The sequence below is a fragment of the Ursus arctos genome, unplaced genomic scaffold, assembly GCF_023065955.2.
Source record: "Ursus arctos isolate Adak ecotype North America unplaced genomic scaffold, UrsArc2.0 scaffold_4, whole genome shotgun sequence".
Taxonomy (NCBI): domain Eukaryota; kingdom Metazoa; phylum Chordata; class Mammalia; order Carnivora; family Ursidae; genus Ursus; species Ursus arctos.
The window spans coordinates 91830429-91853165 of record NW_026623056.1 but is presented as its reverse complement, the minus strand read 5'-3'; the positions used below and the strand labels follow the sequence as shown (position 1 = coordinate 91853165).

At 46.6% G+C, this 22737-nt stretch overlaps 1 protein-coding gene across 2 annotated transcripts; it reads right to left on the bottom strand.

Annotated features, from left to right (window-relative positions):
- Nucleotides 1-713: 713 nt before the first annotated feature.
- Nucleotides 714-12040, bottom strand: NDUFV3 (NADH:ubiquinone oxidoreductase subunit V3). Of its 2 annotated transcripts, XM_026497984.4 has the most exons (4): nt 11907-12040; nt 10601-10721; nt 3491-4618; nt 714-1247 (listed from the first exon to the last, which is right to left on the bottom strand). In XM_026497984.4, exons 1-4 carry the CDS (start codon nt 11952-11954, stop codon nt 1084-1086), a joined length of 1461 nt encoding a protein of 486 aa, XP_026353769.2. In that variant the 5' UTR covers nt 11955-12040; the 3' UTR covers nt 714-1083. The 2 variants fall into 2 exon arrangements, with proteins under 2 accessions (XP_026353769.2, XP_026353928.1); XM_026498143.4 differs by lacking the exon at nt 3491-4618.
- Between the last annotated feature and the right edge of the window lie 10697 nt (nt 12041-22737).

The following is a 22737-nucleotide window of genomic DNA, read 5'->3' as shown; positions in this document are numbered from 1 at the left end:
GCATGAGGACAAAGTGAACCATGAAAATGACACAGATTCGGGGGGGGGGGGGGGCTTCCCCTTCAGGCGGAGCTGTGCAGCCCTCACAAACGGGCCCATCTTCCACGTCAGCTCTTGCGGTCGGGAGTAACCTCACCTTGACCTGTAGCTTCTCCGAGGAGATGGTCATTTCATCCCCACAGGGTGCGAGCGCAGAGACCCCCCCCAGCACACATCGGAGGCGTTCACATCACTTACACCCCAGGCGTGGGAGTAGCGTCATCACGAGTGCTGGAAGGGTACTCAGCCAACCTCGAAGCCCTTCGTGGCTCAACTAGCTCAGAGTCTGCCTGGCCACCTGGGAGCAGAGCTGCTCTGCTGGACCCTACGGAACTTTTCACCTCTCCCCAAACCCGCTGCTGAGACCCTCCCTGAGTTTACACCTAATACTTAATTCAGGTGAACAAAAGGATTCTGTTCCTTCTCTAATAATGAAGTGCTATAATTTAATGTTCAATTCCTTTGCAGTAAAGTTAGTAAAACTCCTGTTTTTGCTTTATTAAGAACAAGGTCTACCAAATTAGAAGTTATCATTACATTTGTCAACATCTAGCTGGTGAAGCCGACTAACGTTAACCTGACTGGGGACTCGACATGGTGGGATCACAGTGATGGAAAATGCATACAGTTCGGAGGTTATGGATCATGGGAGAAAAATCCCTTGTGTACAGATGTTTCTTTTTTTTTTTTTTTTTTTAAGATTTTATTTATTTATTCGACAGAGATAGAGACAGCCAGCGAGAGAGGAACATAAGCAGGGGGAGTGGGAGAGGAAGAAGCAGGCTCATAGCAGAGGAGCCTGATGTGGGGCTCGATCCCACAGCGCCGGGATCATGTCCTGAGCCGAAGGCAGACGCTTAACCACTGTGCCACCCAGGCGCCCCTGTACAGATGTTTCTAAATGCATGCTGATTAACAGAGCAGCGCAACTAATTCTCCGTTCACTGTAAAAGGGACACCAATTACACGCGTCAGGCCTCGTGACTGGAGCAGACTTTATTTCTGCAGCCAGACCCCAGAAGGTTTACTTTCTCAAGGGAGCGCTCAGTGGCGAGGTGACTCCCGTCCTGAAGACGGCTGAGGCATCCTGAACTTGGACAGGTCCAGGTTGAGGTCTAAGAAGGTGTACGGGGTGTACTCATGGTGCTGGAGGTTCCTGTACGTGCTGTTATCGAACGGCTCGGCCACGCCGGCGGCTTGCACGGGCTCTGTGGGGGGAAAGCAAGGAGGCCTGTGAGAACATGGACAGGAAGTGCCTCCACGGGGCTCAGCTCAGACACCCGTGCACCCAGCATTCCTCACACACCCTACCTGAAATAAACTGTCTAATTAGAAAAGAAAAGCCCGTGAAAGCAACAGGACTTCAGAAGCAAAATAAAGGAATCAGCTGAAAATGTATTCTAAAACACCAGCCTTAACAATGGGAGCACTGGGATGGTTGTTACGATGTGTCCTAACACCTTACTTCATAAGCTCCTAGGTCCTGTACTTTGCAGAATTGTGAAAATGCCTACAGTTTTGGAGGGACTTTCAGGCCACTTAAAGATGGAGGAAAAAAACCCCAGATCTATTAGAAATTGTCTTAAAATAGAAATAAACCATTTACAAAAAAAAATTTTCAAAAGCAGAAGCTTAAGTGAGCCTGCTAAGTCTCCAGATACAAGAAAATTAGACGCTGCTTTAATAACAACAAACTTAAGGGAAATGGAAATGAGGTATATAGTCTCCAACTTTTTCTGAAAAAGTTGTTGGTATACTTTAGATTCAGACTAAAATACACAAACTAGATTTTATTTCCTTGCATGGAAAAGAATGTTTGGTAATCATACAACTAGATTGATAGTGTGGCTGAAGCAAAAGAAAGGCGGCCCCCCCCCCCCCCGGGCCAGGCAGTGAGGGCTCGCGGTGCGGCTTGCGGGGGTGGCGGGCGGAGGGCCGGGTGACGGGCCTGCTGACCCTAACTCCTGCTCCTGGGGCTCTCCCCACTTCTACTCGGGCTGCACGGAAAAGAACCTAACTAGTTTCCCTATTTGAATTCATATCAAAAGCTTTGTTTTCATGTGTTCGGTTGTATGAAACAAAAACAATGTTTTACTCAGAGCGGACATCTTTCCAATCTCAAGGAGTGGAGACTCCTGATGTGGCGCAGGGACATCTTCAGAGCAGATACAGGGATGGTGTCACCTGAAGGGAAATGTGGGTTCGGGAAATTCGAACGCAAGTCAATCCCGCCAGAGGCCAAGGGGCCAGGGGGTGGGAGCAGGAAGACTGCTCAGGGACACCTGCAAGTAGGCTGTGCTCCGGGGCGGTGGCGGCCTTAGCCTCCGAAGGGTGTAAGGAATGTGGGAAAAAGAACACGTCCGTGAAAAATTAGAAGCAAATTGTTTTCAAAATGGTTTGCAATGTGAAAGAAAACCCTGTCATCATCCTAAAGGTTTGGGTGCTCCTCTCCAATTTACAGCAGAATGACTGAAGCAGTAGGATCAGGAAATGCGGTTCCATGTCTTGACCAGTCTGGCAAGCACCGGCATTTCACTTATTAATGGAAGAGGGAGAGAACGGAGGGAAGAAAACACATAAATTCTGTCCACATAACACAACCAATAACAACAATGACCACATAATGGACATCAGGCAAGGGGCAGGCTTTAGGAAGACTACAGAGCAAACAGGAAGGGGCCGGGTTAGTTAGTAGTGCCTTTTACAGACACTCTGCGGAGCCAGGGAAACAGGAGCCCTCCCCACTGCCTCGCTGTGACCCACCGACAGCACACGCCCTCTATAAACATCAGTGCACCGCCAGACGGTAGCATAAAAGGAATACAATACTAAACATTTATGACAGCAAAAGAACCCTTCCTAAAAATTCAGTATAGAGAAACAAAGCAGCCCACTGTGTTTTCTGGGTAAGTCAGAGAAGGAAACGTCATCTACTGGAAAGGTGGAAGCTGCTCTGGGCTGCCCCTGTGTCACTTACTGCTCTAATTCCTAACCCGTGGACTGCCCTGCAGGCCTAAGGAATGTAAAGGCAGCGCTCTGGGCAGCTGCCCTGAAGACCCTCCCAGCAGGGCGAGCCCGGCCCATGCGAGTCACCCAGGACCCCTTCCGCTGAGAAGAGGCTCTGCAAGTTGACGAAACGGACCCGAGGACGGCCTCCAAAGTTAAGGGAGAGGGCGTTAAACTGCGGGGGGTGGGGGTGGGTGGGAAATGGCCCAGGCTGCAGGACGGCGGGGAGCGCCCGGCGCACACGCTTCCACTGCAGAGGAAAGGAAAGCGCCCCAGGGGTCGTGCTAAGCGTGCACAGTCCTCTCTCATCTGAGACCGCGGAGCGGGCCAACTTCTACCACAGGGGCTGACTAACGGGAACAATTCCTCACACCGCGTGGGCCTTCGGCGGCCCGCCCCCCGCACAGGAAAGGAGGTTCTCAGGAGAGCACAAGTCAAGGTATACCCTGTGTGTCGTCCCGCTCTTCCGGGCGAGGCGCCGGCTCTCCAGCCATCCCGTCCTTTCCCTCAAGCTCCAGGCTTGCGGTCTTTTCCTCGAAAACGCCTTCCGTAGGAACAGGAACTGGTTTCAGATGTTTTACTGGTACCTGGTCTTCCAAACTCTCCTCTTCAGCCTTCAGGATCCCTCCCGTTACCTGCTTTCCCGAACTTTCCTTGTCGATGGGGGGAAACGCCACCTCCCCATCACGTTCCAATACTTGGTTTTCCAAACGCCTTTCTCCAGTCTCAGGAGGTGCCTGTAGCCCTCCTGCTGTTCTGGTTCCTTCTGACAACTGCACGGGCGCAGGGCTGCCAGCTGGCTGTGTAGACAATCCTGACTTTGTACGGTCAGGTAAGACTTTTTTAACTTCAAGTGGCTTTTGACTTTCTCTATCTTTTTCACTTGATCTAAATATTTTCTCCATTTGTTTTTCCTTTACGTTTTGCTTCATAAACTCTTTCTCTGCTTGTAACTCGGGCGTTGTGGTTTTTGGTTTAGCGTCTTTTCTGTGCTCTAACAGCTTCCCAGTGGGCCCTTTCTTCTTTGCCTGATGGGGCCTCTCTGGAGGGCTGAGGTCTGGCTGTCCCTGCTGGGACCGGGTCTTCTCTTTGGCTGATGCTGCAATTTTGGGGGCTCTGTTTTCAAGGGACTGGGAGGCCTGCAGTTTTGGAAGTCCTCCTTTGCCCCTGCTCGTCATCTGAGTATCAACCTTGGAGCTGCTACCCTCCTCGTCAGACTCTGAGTCGGAGGAGCCAGACGAAGAGGACGATGAGTCGGAGGAGCCAGATGAAGAGGATGATGAATCATCTGTCCCTCCCCTGTTCTCCTGAAGAGCTTTTGAATTTGAACCCTGTTTTCTGAATGGAGGCAGAACTTTTTGAGGAAACTCTACCAAAGTCTTTCTTGACAAAAACTCTGGAACCCCTTCATCTGTGAATAGCATGCTATCATCGGGATTGGGGCGAGGGCTAGCTACCATCCCGCCCTGATTCACAACTGATGGGCAAGAACTGGGTGAAGACAAGTTTTTAGACAATTCAGCTGCTGTTGGGGTGGCTAGTAGCTTGCCCCTCTCCTTTGGTTCCACTACATCTAGGAAATGGCATAAAGAGGAATATTATTTTCAATATTTTGTACAACAACCTAAATTCATCAGTAAGTCACAGACATTTCATTACTAACAACTCGTTATTATAATATCTTCAATGTAATCATCCTAAGAAATGTTCCACGGGAACGCACTCTTAGGTCAAAGCCAAGCCACATGACAGAGAACAGTAAGAAATGTATATGTTTTTCTTTGCAGCTGAGAAATTTAAAAACACAGATTTTTACCAACAGAAGTAACAAACTTGTCTCCACTTTTCACAATGATAGCTTCTTTAATGATGATTTTTAAACGATTTCATCCAAATTTCAAATAGTTAAGCTATAAAGATATTTCCAAATTACTGCAGGTTTTAGAAATGTGTAACTTCTTAAATCTTTAAAAAAACTGATGTTTCTCAAATATTAAGAAAGTCAGCCACACCGGATGAGCCTGAACTTTCTGAATAAAACAGCAGAGCAGAACAGGGACAAGAGCCTGGTTTGCATTTGGGTGTGCGCATGCGTGCGTGTGAGCGGTGGGGGGGTCACGGGGTGGGGAGAACGTCATTCAAATGAACGTGCCCCATGGGGAAGAGAAGTCCTTCAAAATCACAAGTCATCTGGGGACTTCTTCAGCCAGAGAAAAGTATTACACGACCAAAGAAGTCTAAAATAACTTGATGTGTACATCATTGGAAACAACAGGTTTTAAAACGGAAAAAAAAAAAAGCGCTAATGTAAAACCCTTGCATTTTGTAGAGTCAATCATTAAAAAAATAAAATTGCATAGTACATTGATTAGAACCAACTTCATTCAATTTTCTCAGGTGCTAAATCTTTTCTAACCACATAGATCTGAAGAAAAATATGACAAGTTTTTCTAAGTTTTCTACTTCCCAAATCTAAAGCAAAACTTAAAAATATATTACAGATGAGCAAAGTCCAAATTCAGAGTCTTTATTTTCAAGTGTGGGAGTCTATTTTATACTGAAGAGATCTCAATCCTAATTCTACCAAGTGGAAAAAATGTATTCCTAACTTTACTGTCTTACCAGTATCCACAACGGGTTCTCACTGTTTCTGAGCTCAGGGACCTACATGTGACAGAATGACAGGAAATGATCACAGAAAACGGGGGAATAACCACAAATCAGAAATGGGCCACAGAGAGGAAAACGGGCAGTGTGAAAGGGCATAACGGCACAGCCTAAGCATAGGGTGACTGTTCACACCTACCTACCACCTCTCCCTTCCCCACCTCCCCTTCCCCCCCCCCCCCCCAGCACCACCTCCTCCATGGCCGGTGTGACACTGTGGCCACGTGCCAGCCCAGAATCTGCACTCTGAATGCCAAGCAGGTGCTGATGGCAGCGAACTCTCAGAACTCCCACAGAGCTCCAGGATCACGTTAAGCATAAAAATGAGGCAAAGGAGTGTATACGCACTTGAACTCTCTCTTTCTCTCTCTAAACTGTACCTGAATCAACTCAGAAACTTCTAGTGGCCCCACACCCTGCTAGCCTGCTCACCTGTATCATTCATCCATGTTTACGTGGAGCCTGAATTTTCCAAGTATGGAAAATTAAGTTAAACTAAGGCGAATCTTAGGCTGCTTTGAATAGAAAAATTACAATGCCTGAATCTTCCCAAATATGTTGTGGAGATTTAAAAAACTGCAAATAAGTTATCAAAATTACATTATAGGTTGGGTTATCACCGACTGAAAATGGAAAGAAAATTTCAAATGGGATCAACAGTGATATCATTTAGAAATTGTTTGAAAACGAAATTTCTATTATATGAAATAAGAATGTTTTAAGGTTTCGGGGCGCCTGCGTAGCGCAGTGGTTGAGCATCTGCCTTCGGCTCAGGGTGTGATCCCGGCGTTCTGGGTTCAAGCCCCACAGCAGGCTCCTCCACTGGGAGCCTGCTTCTTCCTCTCCCACTCCCCCTGCTTGTGTTCCCTCTCTCGCTGGCTGTTTCTCTCTGTCAAATAAATAAATAAAATCTTTAAAAAAAAAAAAAAAAGAATGTTTTAAGGTTTTTTTTATTCATGCTAAATTACTGGAAGAATTCCACAGATAGGCTAATAGACTATAGTAATGCATTTTGCTTTTTAAAAAAATATATTTTACTTATTTGAGAGAGAGAGAGAGCAAGAGATCATGAACTGGGGGCGGGGGGCAGAGGGAGAGGGAGAAGCAGACTTCCCGCTGAGCGGGGAGCCTGATGCGGGGCACGATCCCAGGACCCCGAGATCATGACCTGAGCCAAAGGCAGATGCTTCACCGACTGAGCCACCCAGGCACACCTGCATTTTGCTTTTTATTTTATTTTATTATTTTTTTAAAGAGTTTTTATTTATCTGACAGAGATAGAGACAGCGAGTGAGAGAGGGAGCACAAGCAGGGGGAGTGGGAGAGGAAGAAGCAGGCTTCCAGCGGAGGAGCCCGATGTGGGGCTCGATCCCAGAACGCCGGGATCACGCCCTGAGCTGAAGGCAGACGCTTAATGACTGAGCCACCCAGGCGCCCCTGCATTTTGCTTTTTAATGAAGCCGATTTCTGACGCACTGCAGCACAGGCCCAGTGTCCTCTTGTGACTCAGAAGGAAGTTGCCACAATGATCTGGAGCTGCCACTAGTAACTGCTGTTCCAGAGTCTGCACTCAACCCTACAGGCAGAATGATGTCACCCGAAAAACAGCCAGCTCGTGTAGAGGAACAACGCCTCTCACTTTATGACTCTACTGGTTTGTTTTCATCAAGTCTCTTACTTCTGTCTAGAGGCAGGATGCCCATACACTCTGTGTTTTAGTTTGATGGTGACCTTGAAATACATGAAAGCACAGCACTACATAAATAAGTCTAGCCGTGGAGGCACGTCTCACAGCACAAGCTGGGGACTTTTGTGGACTGTTCTACTCTGTCAGAGACCATATAAATGACCTACACACGATAAAGGCCTAAAACTCTAGTAACAGCACCAAAAGAAGTCCTACTGCTTCTCTATCGCCTCTCAAAACAGAACTTAGATTTCCTGAATCTCTGTTCTGCTCAGTTGAAAAGTGAGGGCATGACCTTCAAGTTTTTAGTGGTCTCCCTATCAAAGCTTTTTTTTTTTTTTTTAAAGATTTTATTTTTAAGTAATCTCTACACCTAACATGGGGCTTGAACTTACAACCCCGAGATCAAGAGTCATGTGCTCCACCGACTGAGCCAGCCGGGTACCCCTAGTGGTTCCCTATTGAAGGCAAAAATAACTCTTGGTGTTTGAAATGGATTAGTCACCTTAGAATTCTCCCGTATCTTGTCACTGGGTCACAAAACTAATCTTGGAAACGAAGCACAATCAAAAACAAACACACATCTCGACCACATGAAAGAATAGAGTTACTTAGATTTTATATGCTAATTAAAACCTTTTTTTACATGTATAAGACTATAAAGTATTTTTTTTTTCATGAATACATGAGAATCGAGATTTTTTTTCAGAGGCAAGACAGCACAGGGATTAAAAATACAGACGGTGGGGCCTTACTGCCTGGTTCATGTCTGGCTCCGCTACTGACGTATATGTGACCTTGGGCAGCTCACGGATCTCTTCCCTCGTCCCCTTTCTCATCCATATTGCAGGGATACTATGGTACCTACACACGGGGTTGTGAGGACCAGACAGAGACTACACGGAGTGCTTGCAACAGTGTCTGGCACTGCTGGTTGGGATTAAATAGCACAAATCCCTGTTTTCAGAGATTCCTCACTTTTCAAACTGAAGTAAGGACTTGAAATGGATCATTAACTTTGGCTTCCTGACAGATTCTTTAAAAAGCGACGCAGGAGTTATTCAGTCAATGATTTAATATTGACTGTGGCAAAACTCAGCCTAGTGCCTGGATTCAAAGGAACATCAAAGCCGGGAGCCGGGCAGTTCTGTGGGAGGGGGACCTACAAGGACTGATACGTGGACTCTGATACCTGCGCTGGTGGCCTCCCTCAGGAAGGAAGCATGTGCTACCAGAAGCTGGAGCTCCAGAGGGATGAGGCAGAAGGCATTCTGTAACCCTGGGGTCCTGCCTCTGAGGCGGACCCTTTGACTAGAGATGTGACCCCAAGGGTGAGTGCTTAGGGCCCAGTCTGCATGGGCCCAGGCAACTTCTGTTAGAGCTTCCAAAGCCACTGTGAGTGGACAGGGGTTGAAGCTGGCAATGCGCCACCAGCAGGCAAAAAGCATTTGTGCATCTGACACTCGACCCGTCTGACAAGTACTGATACTTTAGGCAGAAACGGAGACTTGCACACGTCAATTTAGAAGCAGTCTTTCCTTTTCTTCACACACGGACTAAAATTATTTTTAAATTATGGGACAGAAATGTAATGTGCATCAGAGACAGTGTGGTTCTGCATCCTGTCTTCCCACCTGGAAGCACTCTATGATGGACACAGCACGCGTGTGCATCTCGGGCTGGCCCCGCTTGGGCAGGGAGGCGCTGTGTCCAGGGGCGGAAACGACACAGGCCCAAGCCTAACTCCCAGCTCAGTGCTCCCTTCTCATACTGTACCCAAAACTGTCCCATGACCCAGCACCCTATTCCACTCACATATCCATTAGTTCAGTGTCATAAACCTAGGACATGGGAGTGCAGATACAAGACTAAAATTCACCAAAGGCAGCAATAACATTAGTAATGAGATGCAACTAGTCATCAGTAAACATTGAAAGAATGTCAAAAATGTGCCAGGCATAATGCAGAATTGAACTGACATTCTGGCTGTAAACGTTTTTTAGGAGTGATCATGGCACTGTGGTTTTGTTAAAAAGAAAAAAAAAAAAAGAACACTGGATTTAAAACTGGACTGAGTTAAACAGAATTCGCCTGAGCTGAATTCAGGCCTCCAGGCAATGAGCTGCCTCAGGAAGGGGTGTTTCCTCTGCCGACATCCACAGGGCATGAAAGGCAGTTGGGGGCTAGCACACTCAACAATGGGCCTATATTTTAAATGCTACCAGTGGTTTTATGTGCACATCAAGGAGGGACAAAACCAAAAATATCTAAACACTTTGAAATATTCAAACTGAGGAAATGGTAAATGATGAAAATAAGACAAACTTGAATTATCATTCTAAACCACATATAAAGGTTTGCAGAGACTATAATACACATTTTTCACTTTTCTATTTTTTTAAGATTTTAAGTAATCTCTACACCCAAAGTGGGGCTCAAACTCACAAACTGGAGATAGAGAGTCGCACACTCCACTGACTGAGCCAGCCAGGTGCTCCTGTAATCAGTTACTAGTAATGAACAGGGAGTAGAAAATAAAATGCCCATAACAGAAGTATGTACAATATACTGTTGCATTTTCTATTTTCCTTTCATGAGGATATGTTACATTGGTATTCGGGAGGAAAAAATAAGTAAAAACCAGCAATAACAGTCAAAATGACTATGGAAAGAGCTGGACACAGATCAGACATCAAGCTTCATCAAAGTAAGTTGTAACGGAAAATGGAGCTTGCCCTTAACTCCCTGTCCACCGTCATAAAAGGATGCCTGCAACCCTGGACCACGGCCAACCAAAGCCTGGGGAGCCACATCTGAGTTTCAGGGACACTGAGAAAAGCCACAACTGGGGGAAGAAAAGCAAGGTGGGGTTCAGAGCTACCATGGGAGTGTGGGATCTGTACTTGGGCCATCTGAATTCCCCAGCCTTTGCACTCTGCATCCCCTTGCTGTGTGTTAGAGTATGGCACTTAGAAAACACAGGCAGAACTGGTTCAGGGCTAAACACTGAGTCAAAGACTATTACATGACTGATGTGTTTGGTCTAAAATCCATCACAGATCTTATGTCTGATTATAATCTGGAAACTGCTGGAATGAAGAATCAAGTTATGTAGTTAGTAAAACTTTTCATGCTTGGAAAGCAGACTTATTTATTTATTTTGCATTCTCTTTCCCTTATGACTGTCATTAAAAATCTTACTTTTTGGTGGACTTTGCCTCTTGGAATTCGGTGGCAGCCCCTTTTCACTCTTCCCTGATTCTGCAGAGAGAGAAACCGTGGAAGCAAGTCCTCGAAACACTCGTGCTTCTAGGAGCATAGCCTGACAGAAGAATTAACAAATAGACATTTTAGCGTAAGACCATTTAGAAGCTGTTACAACATAGAAATATATGTAAGCATTCATATGGTATATGTCTCATAGTTATTACAATTTCCATAACATATGTGTATTACAGAAATTTTGGAAAATACAAAAAAAGCTGCAAGAAAAAACTCCACAGGACAGTCACTATTAACTATGAAACTCCAAGAAAAGTCAAAACAGAGCTTCTCCTATGCACACTTTTTTGTAGTCCCCAATTACCTATTAACCTACAAAATACTCTGATTCTTTTTGTAACATGTTTTCCTATACTTGAACACTAAGTAGAAGAAATACTATATGGATGTTAGTAATGATATAGATGAATAATAACTGCTTCCAAACTGTTTATATCATTAAGTGGCAAACATAAACTGGTAATTCATTTAGCATGTATTTACTAACAGCTATTATGTGCTGAACACTTTTCTAGAAGCTGGATATAGAACAGAGGTGCTTCTCCTAAATATGTGAAGGTAAAGATGTGTTTTCTATGTTTATGACTGCAAGTACATGTCCATGTGTACACACGAAAGGTGGAACAATCTTTTGGAACCAGGTATTTCAAGGACTAAATGCTGGACTCTCAAACAGATCTCCCCCATCTATACTCTACCTTGCAATGAATAGTTAAGTGCTTTTGCAATAAAAACCTTTTAAAAGTTTAAATACAGTGAAGTGGCCTTACATTTTTTCTATACGGAAAAAGAAAGCCCTTCTTCCTTCCTTTTTTCACAGATGGGGTAACATAAGCTGACTTCCCAGTGCTTGCCCGGCAAGTTACCAGGTGAACCAGGTACCTGAAAGTTCCCTCCTCTCCTCTCCTGGCTAAACAAGAGGTCATCAAGACGCTGTCCTTAAGGGTTCTGACATCTGGGAGCCCTCGCACCTGCCCGTGGCTCCGGCCCCGCACGCCTGGGGCTCCTCGAGTGATCGGGGTCCGCCAAGGGGCTGTGGCGGGCTCAGTGCCCGCTCGCCGGCCCCCCAGGCCCGCCCCACGTCCACTTGCTCCGGCCCGGCGCCCTCGCCGGCACCCGGGAGGCGGGTCAACGGCCCAAAGGACGGCCGGAGATGGCCGTCAGGGCCGTGCCCCTCGTCCCGGCCCTACACGAGCTCCCCGCCGCCGGCCCGGCTCCCCTTTACCTTCAGCGCCCCGGACCGTCCTTGCCGCAGCAGAAGCGAGGCCGCCATGACAGTGACACGGGGGAGGGCCGGACGAAAACCTGACCGGCCAGAGGTCGCATCCGGAATGACGCCACCGGGGCGCGCTCACCACCGGCCTAGGGCCCGCCCCCTGAGGCGAGGGCACCAATCACAGGCAGGTACGGGGGCGGGGCAGAGCGCGGCAGAGTCCCGGGGCCTGCGAGCGCATTCCAGCTGCCTCCCAGCTCCCGGCCCGGCGCCTCAGGCCACGCCCGCAAGGGGAGCTGCCAATCACCGGCGGGGCTGTCTCGCCCGAGCCATCTCCGGGCTGGCTGCGCGCGTGAGGGTCGCAGTGGTCTTGCGGTGTTATTGTCCCTGCAGGGCGGGGGCGACGTCTGCCCGTGTCTCTTTTCAGACCTCTGGCCCTAACCCAGCGTCGTCTGTTTGGGGCCCCGCGGCACTTTAGGTCCCGACCTCAGGGCGCGCCCGGCCTCCCTCGGCCGCCAAGAGGCGGCGTCAGGTCGGACCCGGTCCTGCGATAAGCACAGTCAGCAGTGGTCACCCCTGTTCATTGCCCATCCTGCAGACCACCTCGGGCGGGACCGTGGGCACCCTTTGAGCCCATGACAGCACCAGTGCCGGAGCTAGGCAGGTCAGGAATGCAAGCTTTATTTTACCCGAATGTTTACGGCTTGCAGGGCAAAGACTTCCCCCAAAGTAAGGTGTGATAGCGGAGCAGGCGTAGTTAGTTACCGGTCCCCTTGTTCCGTTGTTGATCGTACCTCCTTGCCCCCAATCCTGCCTTGTCCAGTGCCTCCTAGAAGATGAACGTGCCCAACACCTCTGACTCCACCCGGACTAAGTGGAGACTCATTCAGGTGGCAAGATAAATGGGCAGAAATAGGTACCCCAGACCCTTATCAAAGGGGACTGTGGAACCCTGTGAATTTAATGCGACCTGCCAGCAGTCACCTAGGGAGGCAGAAGGACAACCTGAGGCCTTAGGATGATAATGAGAAAGGGGTTTTTGGTCTCTCCAGGAGAAGGGAAAACCTTGATAACAGAATTACTTTTTTAAAAAAAAATTTATTTGTGAGAGAGAGAGAACGAGCAGGGGAAGGGGCAGAGGGAGAGGGAGAAGCAAGCTCCCCCTGAGCAGGGAGCCCCATTGAGGGGCTCAGTGCGGGACTCCATCTGAGGCCCCTGGAATCATGACCTGAGCGGAAGGCAGATGCTTAACCCCCTGAGCCACCCAGTGCCCCAACAGAATTATCCTTTACTCAAACCAAGTTCACTCTTTTGTCTCCAGCTGAAAGTTCAGGCTTGTGTTGTGAAGCCTCCTCAAGCATAAAATGAAAAGGCCAACCCCGTTGGGACCAGTGTGGTCACCTGCCAGAGTGGCTTGAGGAGAGGGCACATATGGTTGAGGGGAGCCCTGGCGAAGAAGAGACATGGTGAGTGGAGGGAGCCATGTTGGCGGTTTTCAAAGAAGCAGCATGATTGTGTGTGAAGGTAACTATGGCAACAAGGTGGAAGACCACTGTCTGAGCCTGGAGGGAGCAGGACTTGCTAGGAAGCTAATGCAGTCAGGTAGGGCGGTGGAGGTGGCCTCCACTACATTAGGACAAAGGGAATAGAAAGGACAGGGCCAAGTGCAAGAGGCAAATATAAGCTGTTGCAGAAAAATCAAAGAAGCAGAGACAGGGTCCGTGCTTTCACGAGTATTTTGTGGAGAGGGGATTATATTGTGTTTTCTAATCAGCTAGAAAACTAGACTAGATTGGATTTCTCCTGCCCCCATTACCTTGCCTAGCAAGTACTAACTCAGCAGTTTTTAGACAAAAACCTCAGAAACTTATGTTTACCTGTATTTCCTTATTAATCACATAAAGGTCTATGTAAATTACTCCAGATCCCCCTTCAGTCTCCTGAAGGCAAATTAAACTTCTTTTTAAGATAAGTAGAAAATGGAGTATCACTTGGACAAAACCCTGAACTCAAAGGTGTTTAGGCCAAAAAGGAAAATAAAAATACTCAGGTTTCTGCCATCCTCACACGTGCCCTAGCTCTGCATTCTTGTCTAAGACATACATTCCTTTCAAGCCTGAAGGAAATGTATTATGCCAGTTTTCTATGTAAATTAATACAACTTAATTACGTGTTTTAAACGAAGTGGGGTTTTTTGTTTTTGTTTCTTTACAAAGGTTTCAATAACACTGGTTTTAAAATATTGTTGTTTAAAAGATTTATTTATTTATTTATTTAGAGAGCATGAGTGGGAAGGGCAGAGGGAGAGAGAGAGAGATTCTCAAGCAGACTCCATGCTGAGTACAGAGCCCAACTCAGGGCTCAATCACTGAGATCATGATCTGAGCCGAAACCAAGAGTTGGGTGCTTAACTGACTGAGCCACCCAGGTGCCCCTAAAATACTGTTTAGGATGACCATATATAGTATGCCTTACTCTTAGTAAGATAATTTTCTTTTTAATAAGAGAGAATAAAAACAGGTAGTTAGCTCAGGGGGTGCCTGGGTGGCTCAGTGGGTTAAGCGTCCAACTCCTGGTTTCTGCTTGGGTCATGATCTTGCCATCGAGGGTCGAGGCCTGAGTCAGGCTCCATGCTCAACAAGCAGTCTGCTTTGGATTCTCTCTCCCACCTCCTCTGCTTCTCCCCTTGCTCATGCTCTCTCTCTCTTAAACAAACAAACAAACAAACAAAATCTTTAAGAAAAAACAGCTCAGCAAACAGGAAAAGTAAATTTAAAAGTTTTTTTTTGTCAAGACAAAATAAGGAAAGTTAAAGTGAAATTGGATATGGCTAAGCTGTGTTTTTTGTTTTTTTAAGATTTTATTTATTTATATGTCAGAGAGAGAGAGTATAGGCAGTGGAGCAGCAGGCAGAGGGAGAAGCAGGCTCCCCACTGAGCAGGGAGCCCAATGCAGGAGTTGATCCCAGGACTCTGGGATCATGACCTAAGCCGAAGGCAGACACTTCACTGACTGAGCCATCCAGGCATTCCCTAAGCTATGTTTTATTATTATATTATTATTATTATATTATATATATTTAATGTATTTATTTTTTAAGTAGGCTCCATGCCCAGCATGGAGCCGAACGCCAGGCTTGAACTTATGACCCTGAAATCAAGACCTGAGTTGAAATCCAGAGTCAGACACTTAACTGACTGAGCCACCTAGGCACCCCTAAATTATGTTTTGTTTTTTTTTTAAGATTTATTTATTTGCGAGAGAGAGAGCATGCAGGGGGAGGGGGAGAGGGAGAGGGAGGAGGAGGAAGTAGACTCCCTGCTGAGCATGGAGCCTGACTTGGGGCTCTATTCCACGATCCTGAGACCATGACCTGAGCAGAAATTGAGAGTCGGGTGCTCAACTGGTTGAGCCACCCAGGTGCCTCTAACCTATGTTTTAAAACACATGTAGTGACTTCTGTCTCTGGGAGGATCTGGCCACTGGATATTATGAAAAACCTCTGGGCTACAGAATATTTCACAATGCTGGGTAAAATATCACAAGCATAATTTCGAATGATTGGTTCTGCTCCCATATCCAGGTCTGTGCTCTGTTGTCTCTGCTAGCTCTTGTCCATCATTGCTGTGCTGTGATAAACTTGAAACTCACGTATTTCTGGGCTCTTATCTGTGGGAATTCCCAAGTCCTGGGTTGAGTGTGCATTCCTCCTGAGTTGACTCGGTGTTTGTGTCCATCAGGCTCTTCTCAGTGCTGCCTATCTTGGTCTAATGTGATCATTTTTTTCATCTGTTAGAATGTCCTGGACCACAGGAAGTATGTGTCCCCAGGGGCCAACACACAAGCAAGAAACCACAAGAAGCCACCATTGCCCTGGGAGCATTTGCTGAGCTCAGTAAGTTAAAGTCTTTGTTTAACTGATATAAAGAGGATGTTGGAGCCATGAGCACTAGGAGTGGGCTGGCAGGCACAGGAGAAAGCCCTTACAGAGCTGCCCCTCAGTGACAGGGTGATGTGGGCAAAGCCACCTGCTTGCAAAGAAAAGTCACAGGAAATGTGTCTATCCCGGCCTGGGCACTGGGTGAGGAAAAAGATGTCTCAAGGCCTACCCTCTCTTGAATTTGGGGTTAACATACACCCATACTTCCCATGGCGCAGGACATTCCAAGCTATTTACATTAAAATTGAAAATTGTGTTTAGCAAAAGGCACTATAGAAAGTAAAAAGACAAGCCACAAACTGGGAAATTATTTAAATCATAATGAATCAGTATCCAGAATACATAAAGTTTCCTACTCTCTAACAAGGATGAGCCATACAGAAGAATAGATTAGTGACCGCCTCTAGAGGGGGCGGAGGGACCAGTGAGGTCCACGTGGAAGGGTGCCTTGGGACTTGTGTTCTTTTAGTAATGTTTGCTTCTTACAGTGTGCTGTGGGCACAGGAGGGTCTGCCCTTGTATATTTTTGATATGTATGAAATATTTCATTATGCATTTTAATGAGTAAAAAAGCCATAAGTGGTTTATTTTATTTGTTGCCCCAAAGTTATATGGTGTTTTTAGATGCCCACTTTTTGATGGAAAAGATATAGATTCCAATACTACTAGAAATTCTACCTTCCCATGTACTGAAATGATAAATAGATTTGTCCTATAAGATCCTGTGTATATGAATCTTGCATACATAACCCAGCTCTATGCCTTCCTGTTTCTCCTGCCGCACCAAGTGGGCCATTACTGGAGCCTCGCCTACCTTCTAATGGCCACATGTCACCACCAAGTAGGGGGAAGAGCTGGGTGCCGGCATGGAGTGAAGACTGAGTTGTTAGCCTAGCACTGTCCTCCAGTACAAATGTGTGTTGAATTAGTTTGTTAGAGCTACGATAACAAAGGACCTCAACCTGGCTGGCTTAAGACAACGGGAAGGTATGGTCTCACAGTTCTGAGACCCTGGCCAGACTCCTTCCCTGCCTCTTCTGAGCTCCTGGGGTGGCCAGCAATCCCTGGCATTCCCTGCTTTCTGCCTGTCTTCCTACAGCTTCTCTTTGTGTGTCTGTCTTCTGTGCGTGGCTTTCTCTGTGTCTCAATTTCCCCCTTTTATAAAGACACAAGTCATACTGGATTAGGGCCCGCTCTGATGACATCATTTAAACTTGAAATCCTCTGTAAAGACTATCTCCAAATAAGGTCACATTTCAAGTACCAGGGGTTAGGATTTCAGCTTATCTTTTGGGGGGAAAATGTAACTCCATCTACAACATGTCAAAACCACATCAGATGGAAAAATACTAGTGACTTTATTTTTTTAAGGAAATTCTTTTTTCTCCAGCTCTATTGAAGTATAATTGATATATATATAATGTTGTGTAAGTTTAAGGTATACAGTGTAATGACTTGGTATATATCAAGTATATATTCAATATATATTGAATATATTCCTGTATGTGAATATCAAGTATCTATCTCTATATATCAATATATGTCAATATCAACATCCGTATATCTATATCTATCTATCTAGGAACGTCCTGGACATTCTCTTCTCTTGTTGCCTTCCTTTGTGGAGTGCTGATTTCCACAGTCGTAGGCTCTGATTCCCTGCTCTTTGTCCTTTGTGAATCTACTGTAGGTTTTTGCTTTGTGGTTACCACGAGGCTCACGTAAGCCACCTCATAGATATAACAGTTTTACGCTGATTACAACTGAACTTGACCGCATTCAAACAGTCTACCTCTTCACGCCCTTCCCTTGATGTTTTTGCTGTCACAGTTTAGGGCTTTGTGTTCTCTCTCTTCATACACAAATGATCGGAGCTGCAGTTGTTTTGGATTCTATTGTCCTTTAACCTTCACGCGGAGGTGAGTGGTCAATACACATTAGGGTATTAGAGGGTCCAGAATCTACCTGCACCCTTACCGTCTGTTGTATGTTTTCCATGTGTCCACGTCACTGGTGACTGTCCTTCCATGTCAGCTGGGAGAACTCCTTTCCGTGTTTCTTGCAGAGCAAGTCCAGTGGGGATGACCTCCCTCAGCGTTTGTCTGTCTGAGGAAGTCTTTATCTCTCCTTCGTTTCTGAAGGACGGCTTTGCCAGGTGGGGGATTCTAGGTCAGCAGGTCTCCCTCTGGCTGCACCGTGCTGCTCAGTCCTGGCCTGTAAGGCCCCTGCCAAGAAGCCTGCTGATGGCTGAATGGGGATAGCTTGTGACTTACAAGCCTCTTTCCTCTTGCTGCTTTTAAGATTCCCTCGTTGACCTTGATTTTTGGCAGTTTTAGTATAACGTGTCTTGGAAAGGAACTCTTCAAGTTGAGTTTGTTTGGTGACCGACCCATGAGCTTCAGGAACTAGGATGTCCAAATCTCTCCCCTGATTTTGGAAGTTCTCAGCCATTATTTCTTTTAAATAAACTTTCTGCTGCTTTCTCCCACTCTCCTCCTCTGGACCGCCAATAAATCACAGACTGTTTCTTTCATTGGTATCCCACAGATCACCTGGGCTTTCTTGACTCTCTGGTCCTCTCTCCTTTGTCCTCCTCTGACTGGATGACATCCAAGTTCCTGTCCTCAGTTCACAGGTTTTCTTCTGCTGCACCCATTCTGCTGTGGGAGCTCTCCATTGCACCTGTCATTTCATTCACTGTGTTCTTCAGCTCCAGAATTTTTGTTTGGTTCTTTTTTTAATTTTTTTTTATTTCCATCTTTGCTAAGCTTTTCATTTTGTTCATATATTGCCTCCCTGATTTTGTTGAATTGTCTTTTTTGTTGTGGTCGTTTGCTTATTTTCTTCTAGCTCACTCCTTAAAACAGCTCTTTTGAACTACCGGACAAATCACAGATATCCAGGTCTCTGGGGGTGTTTGTGCGAAGGTTCTTATCCTGTGGTGGCAGCATGCTTCTTCGACTTTATATGCTCCTTGCTGGCTGGCGCTGCTGTGTTCGCATCTGAAGTTGACATCCACTCCTCTGGACGTTGCTAACTGCCTTTGGGAGAGAAACACCTTCCGTCAGCCCCGCTAGGGGTTCTGGGGCGATCTCAGACCTTCCACAGATGTGCCTCCTCCACATTTCTTGCTCCCTCTTGTGGCTGATTCTTCAGCTTGTATGACTTCCCTCCACCCCAAGATTAACTAGGTTGAGTGCTGACAGCCTCCCTTTTGTTTCCCAAGGTGGTGCTAAAACTCAAGTTGGTGGTCTCTTCCTGACCCGCGGATTTGGGTCCATTATTTGTGCACGCTCACTCACTGGTTTGCCGAAGCTCACCCTCACTGCCATTGCGAGTGCACACAGGGAGCTGGTCGCAGTGCAAGAGTGTCTGGGGTGAGGTGCCTGGAGTGCTGGGGGTGCCAGCAGGCCAGTTGTGGGATCTGTGGGCAAAGTGTTCCTAGTGGCCCACGTGCAGGCTTTTTGATGGGAGTTCACAAGGCAGTTGGTAGTGTTGGGGTCCTTTTCTTGCCCCTGAGAGTTCTATGTGCTGCTCTCTAGCTCTTCCTGTCCCCAGTACTCATGGCCCACACTCTGGAAGGGGCTAGAGAGACCCTAGTATGTATCTTTGGCAGCATCTCACACAGCTGGGCGAGTCAGGTGCTCGCTCCCACGCTCTCACTTTCCCCTGCGGGAGAAATCATGGCCTGAGAATCTCTCTCACGACACTAAGTGGTAGGGCCTTGGGGGAGGGATGACATGGGTAAAGTCACACTGTTCCTCTTACTCTCTCCAGTGCATCCAAACTCATATTTTTTTTGTTCTAACGATGTGCTGGAATTTGCTGGAAATCTGGACTCCCACAAAAGCTCTTTCCTGGGGGGGGGGGATTGTCTAAGATGGTGTTTCCCAGGGTCTCCCAGACTGTGGCCAAGAGGGGGTAGAGACACTTTATGGGCCACTGCAAGCTTCATGGCTGGGACCAAAGTCTGTGTGCCTATGACTGGACACATGGGTGGGCGAGGCTCTGCCTGAGTTCCTTGGTGTGTGGGGCTGGGTCCCACAGTTCCCACAAAGGCACTCTGTCCGTGGATGGATGCTAAACCGTTGTTGAGTGGGGGGACACGGCAGGGGGTATCTTATACAGCCACGATGCAGACATCCCCACAAAGTGTTTAAAGACGTTGTATTGAACAAAGTACCACCTTCAGGGGACTGAGCAGTTTAAAGTGAAAAAAGGCCTCTGTACCCCCAATTTGCAAAGGGCAGTAAGAGTTGAAGAGTTGCTCAAAGCGCACATTTTTCAAAGTGAGCAAGAGGTGCTGGAAAAGGAGGGATCTCCAGAAGGGCAGAGGGAAGAGTCGTGCTGGGGTACAGCCTGGGGATGCTCCCGGCAGGCACAACTCAGCCTCATCAGGGAACACTCCCTTCTCCTGGGGTCCTGAGAACATTCTCCCTGTGGATTTAGGAATTGCTATCTACCAGGGATTGCTCTGTGTAACCATTCTTCCCCCTTTTCTTTTCTTCCAAAGATCTATTTATTTTTTTTAGAGAGAGAGAGTGTGTGTGCACAGGTGGGAGGGGCAGAGGGAGAGGGAGAGGGGATCCCAAGAAGACCCCATGCTGAATGTGGAGTCCAATGTGGGGCTCGATACTACCACCCTGAGACCACAATCTGAGCTGAGACCAAGAGTCGGATGCCTAACTGACTGCCACTGATGGGTCCCCATCCTTTCCCTTTTCAAATCGAAGTATTCACTGTGGTGGTCCTTTTCTCTTTGACCATTGTATGCTGTGTGTGGGGCAGATAATTGATATTTTTAGTTTATCCGTCTATGGGTCAAGAGGAGCTGCCCCTAAGGAGGCATGTTCAACCTAGTATATCATGAGACCCTGTACTACGAGTCTGGTCCTGGGATTGGGTGAGACTTCTGGGGATCTTGGGAGGAGGTGAGTGTTTTTCTGGTGGAGAGGTGTGAATAATTGGGGCCAAAGGATGGACTGTAGCAGATCTGACCACAAAAATGGCCTAAATTCTCCACCCCTCCCTTCACCCAGGCCCTTTGTAATGCGACTTTGACACTCCTATCACCAAGAGGGGTTTATTTCTCCCTTTCGGACCTTGTTGCCCTTGTGTCTGGCCTTGGCCAATAGGATGCGTCAGAAGCAAGAGTATACTGGTTCCACACCTGGACCTCACAAGGCCTGTGGGTTTTTTCTTGACTGTGCCTACCATGTAGGTAAGCCCTTGTACCCTCCTGGGGGATGACAAGGAGTAGAGACAAGTTGTCCCAGGCCATCCTAGACCAGCTAGTTCTTGTCCAACCGGGTGGCAGGCCACAGACACATGAGCAAAGAGCAGCCAACACTAGAAGAACCACCCAACTAAGACCAGCCCAAATGGCCAACCCACAGAATTGTGAGCTAAGTAAATGTTTACTGTTTTAGGCTCCACAATTTGTTGTTATATAGTATTTGTTATGGATTTATTAGGTATTATTATGACAAGGGAGGATGGATACAGTTACTGAAACAGTTACTGACTACAGTTATTATTAACACAGCTGACTCCTTTGAGAAAATTACCAAGGGAAATGGTACAAAAGCCAATGGCTCTCCATTTTCATCCAAGCTGTAAATGATGAGTACGCCCTCATCGTAAATTTCAGAGAGGTAAAAACTTGGTTATAACTTTAGTAGCTATATTAACGAATTAAAAAAAAACCAGCCAAATTATACAGACCTGAAATTTGAGTTGTGGGTTTGGGGTAATATGCTAAGAACATTAGGTAGTGAAATATCAACACATCATATTAATGCTGAAATAGTTTACACGTGTACATGTGACAGCAATGATGGTAAAGAGCCCTTAGGTAACATGTTTGTGGACCTGCATTAACATCTGATAGCACCTACAAAATAAACTGAAGTAGCCCCAGAGGAGACCCAAGAGAGAAAATTGTGAAAATAAAAATAAGCTTAAAGCCATTTCAATTCAGAATGGATTAAAATCACAAAGAAAAGGTTTGGGTTATCCCGGAATTTGCTGAGAAAAAGCTGTTTAGGTAAATACATCTTGTTGGCACAAGTACTGTAAGAAGTCAGAGCGTGAGGCACATGGTTCATCCCCTCAAAAAGATCAAAGTGACGAGGCTGTGTTTACATCTGATGATCAAGCACGATTCTCTGAGTCTTCATTTACGCGCGCTCCGCACCTCGTGTTATAACGCATGAGTTCCCTTAAATCTTTGTTGTTCAGTCTCTACAGTTCTTAAACAATTGTTCTTACTTCTCGGGGTTGTCACTTATAACATGAAGGCAAACTTCAAGGTCAGTTCAAACAGGTATATTATAGTTAATTTTATCAGTTAGAATGTGTGTCATGGAACATTTTATAAGATGTAAATGACTGTAAAGGAAGTTGAATTTGTTCATGAGCTTAGTGATGACTGGCCCCTGTCTAGGATCTCTGCGGTCTTAGAATGACTATCCTGCCCAGCCTAGAAACTGGAAACTCACTTGCGTGCCTGAACAACGTCCCAGACCATGTGTATGGACTTTCACTGTGCCAGCTAGATCAGTCTAATAGAAATGTTTGCAGATTCATTTTCAGAAACACTGGAAAATCTCCTGCTTCCACTGAGGTTACTGCCCAGTGGCACCCTCTCTGTGGATACTCCCTTGCAATGCTTTTGCCTCCCCTTCCCCTTCTCCCCAACCCTCTGTGTCCTTTGTCCTTCCATCTTCTGCCTCCATGAAAATCCCTTTTGCCACATTGCCTTTGAGGAACTCTGGCTTTCTCCCACACATTCTGCTTTGCCGGCAGCAGCTGCCTTTGATTTTGGGTATAAGTTCATCCTCGATTCATACAGGAGGTGGGGTCAGAGCCAGCATTCTCCTAGTTTCCTACGCCTCCTGCCTA

Bases quoted from the DNA above. Each gene is read 5' to 3' on its own strand.
- NDUFV3 (XM_026497984.4), bottom strand. From the start codon at position 11,954: ATGGCGGCCTCGCTTCTGCTGCGGCAAGGACGGTCCGGGGCGCTGAAG. The intron at 10,722-11,906 runs GTAAAGGGGAGC...TTCTTCTGTCAG, and splicing joins GACGGTCCGGGGCGCTGAAG to GCTATGCTCCTAGAAGCACG. The intron at 4,619-10,600 runs GTAAGATTTTTA...GCCATTTCCTAG, and splicing joins GAGGCAAAGTCCACCAAAAA to ATGTAGTGGAACCAAAGGAG.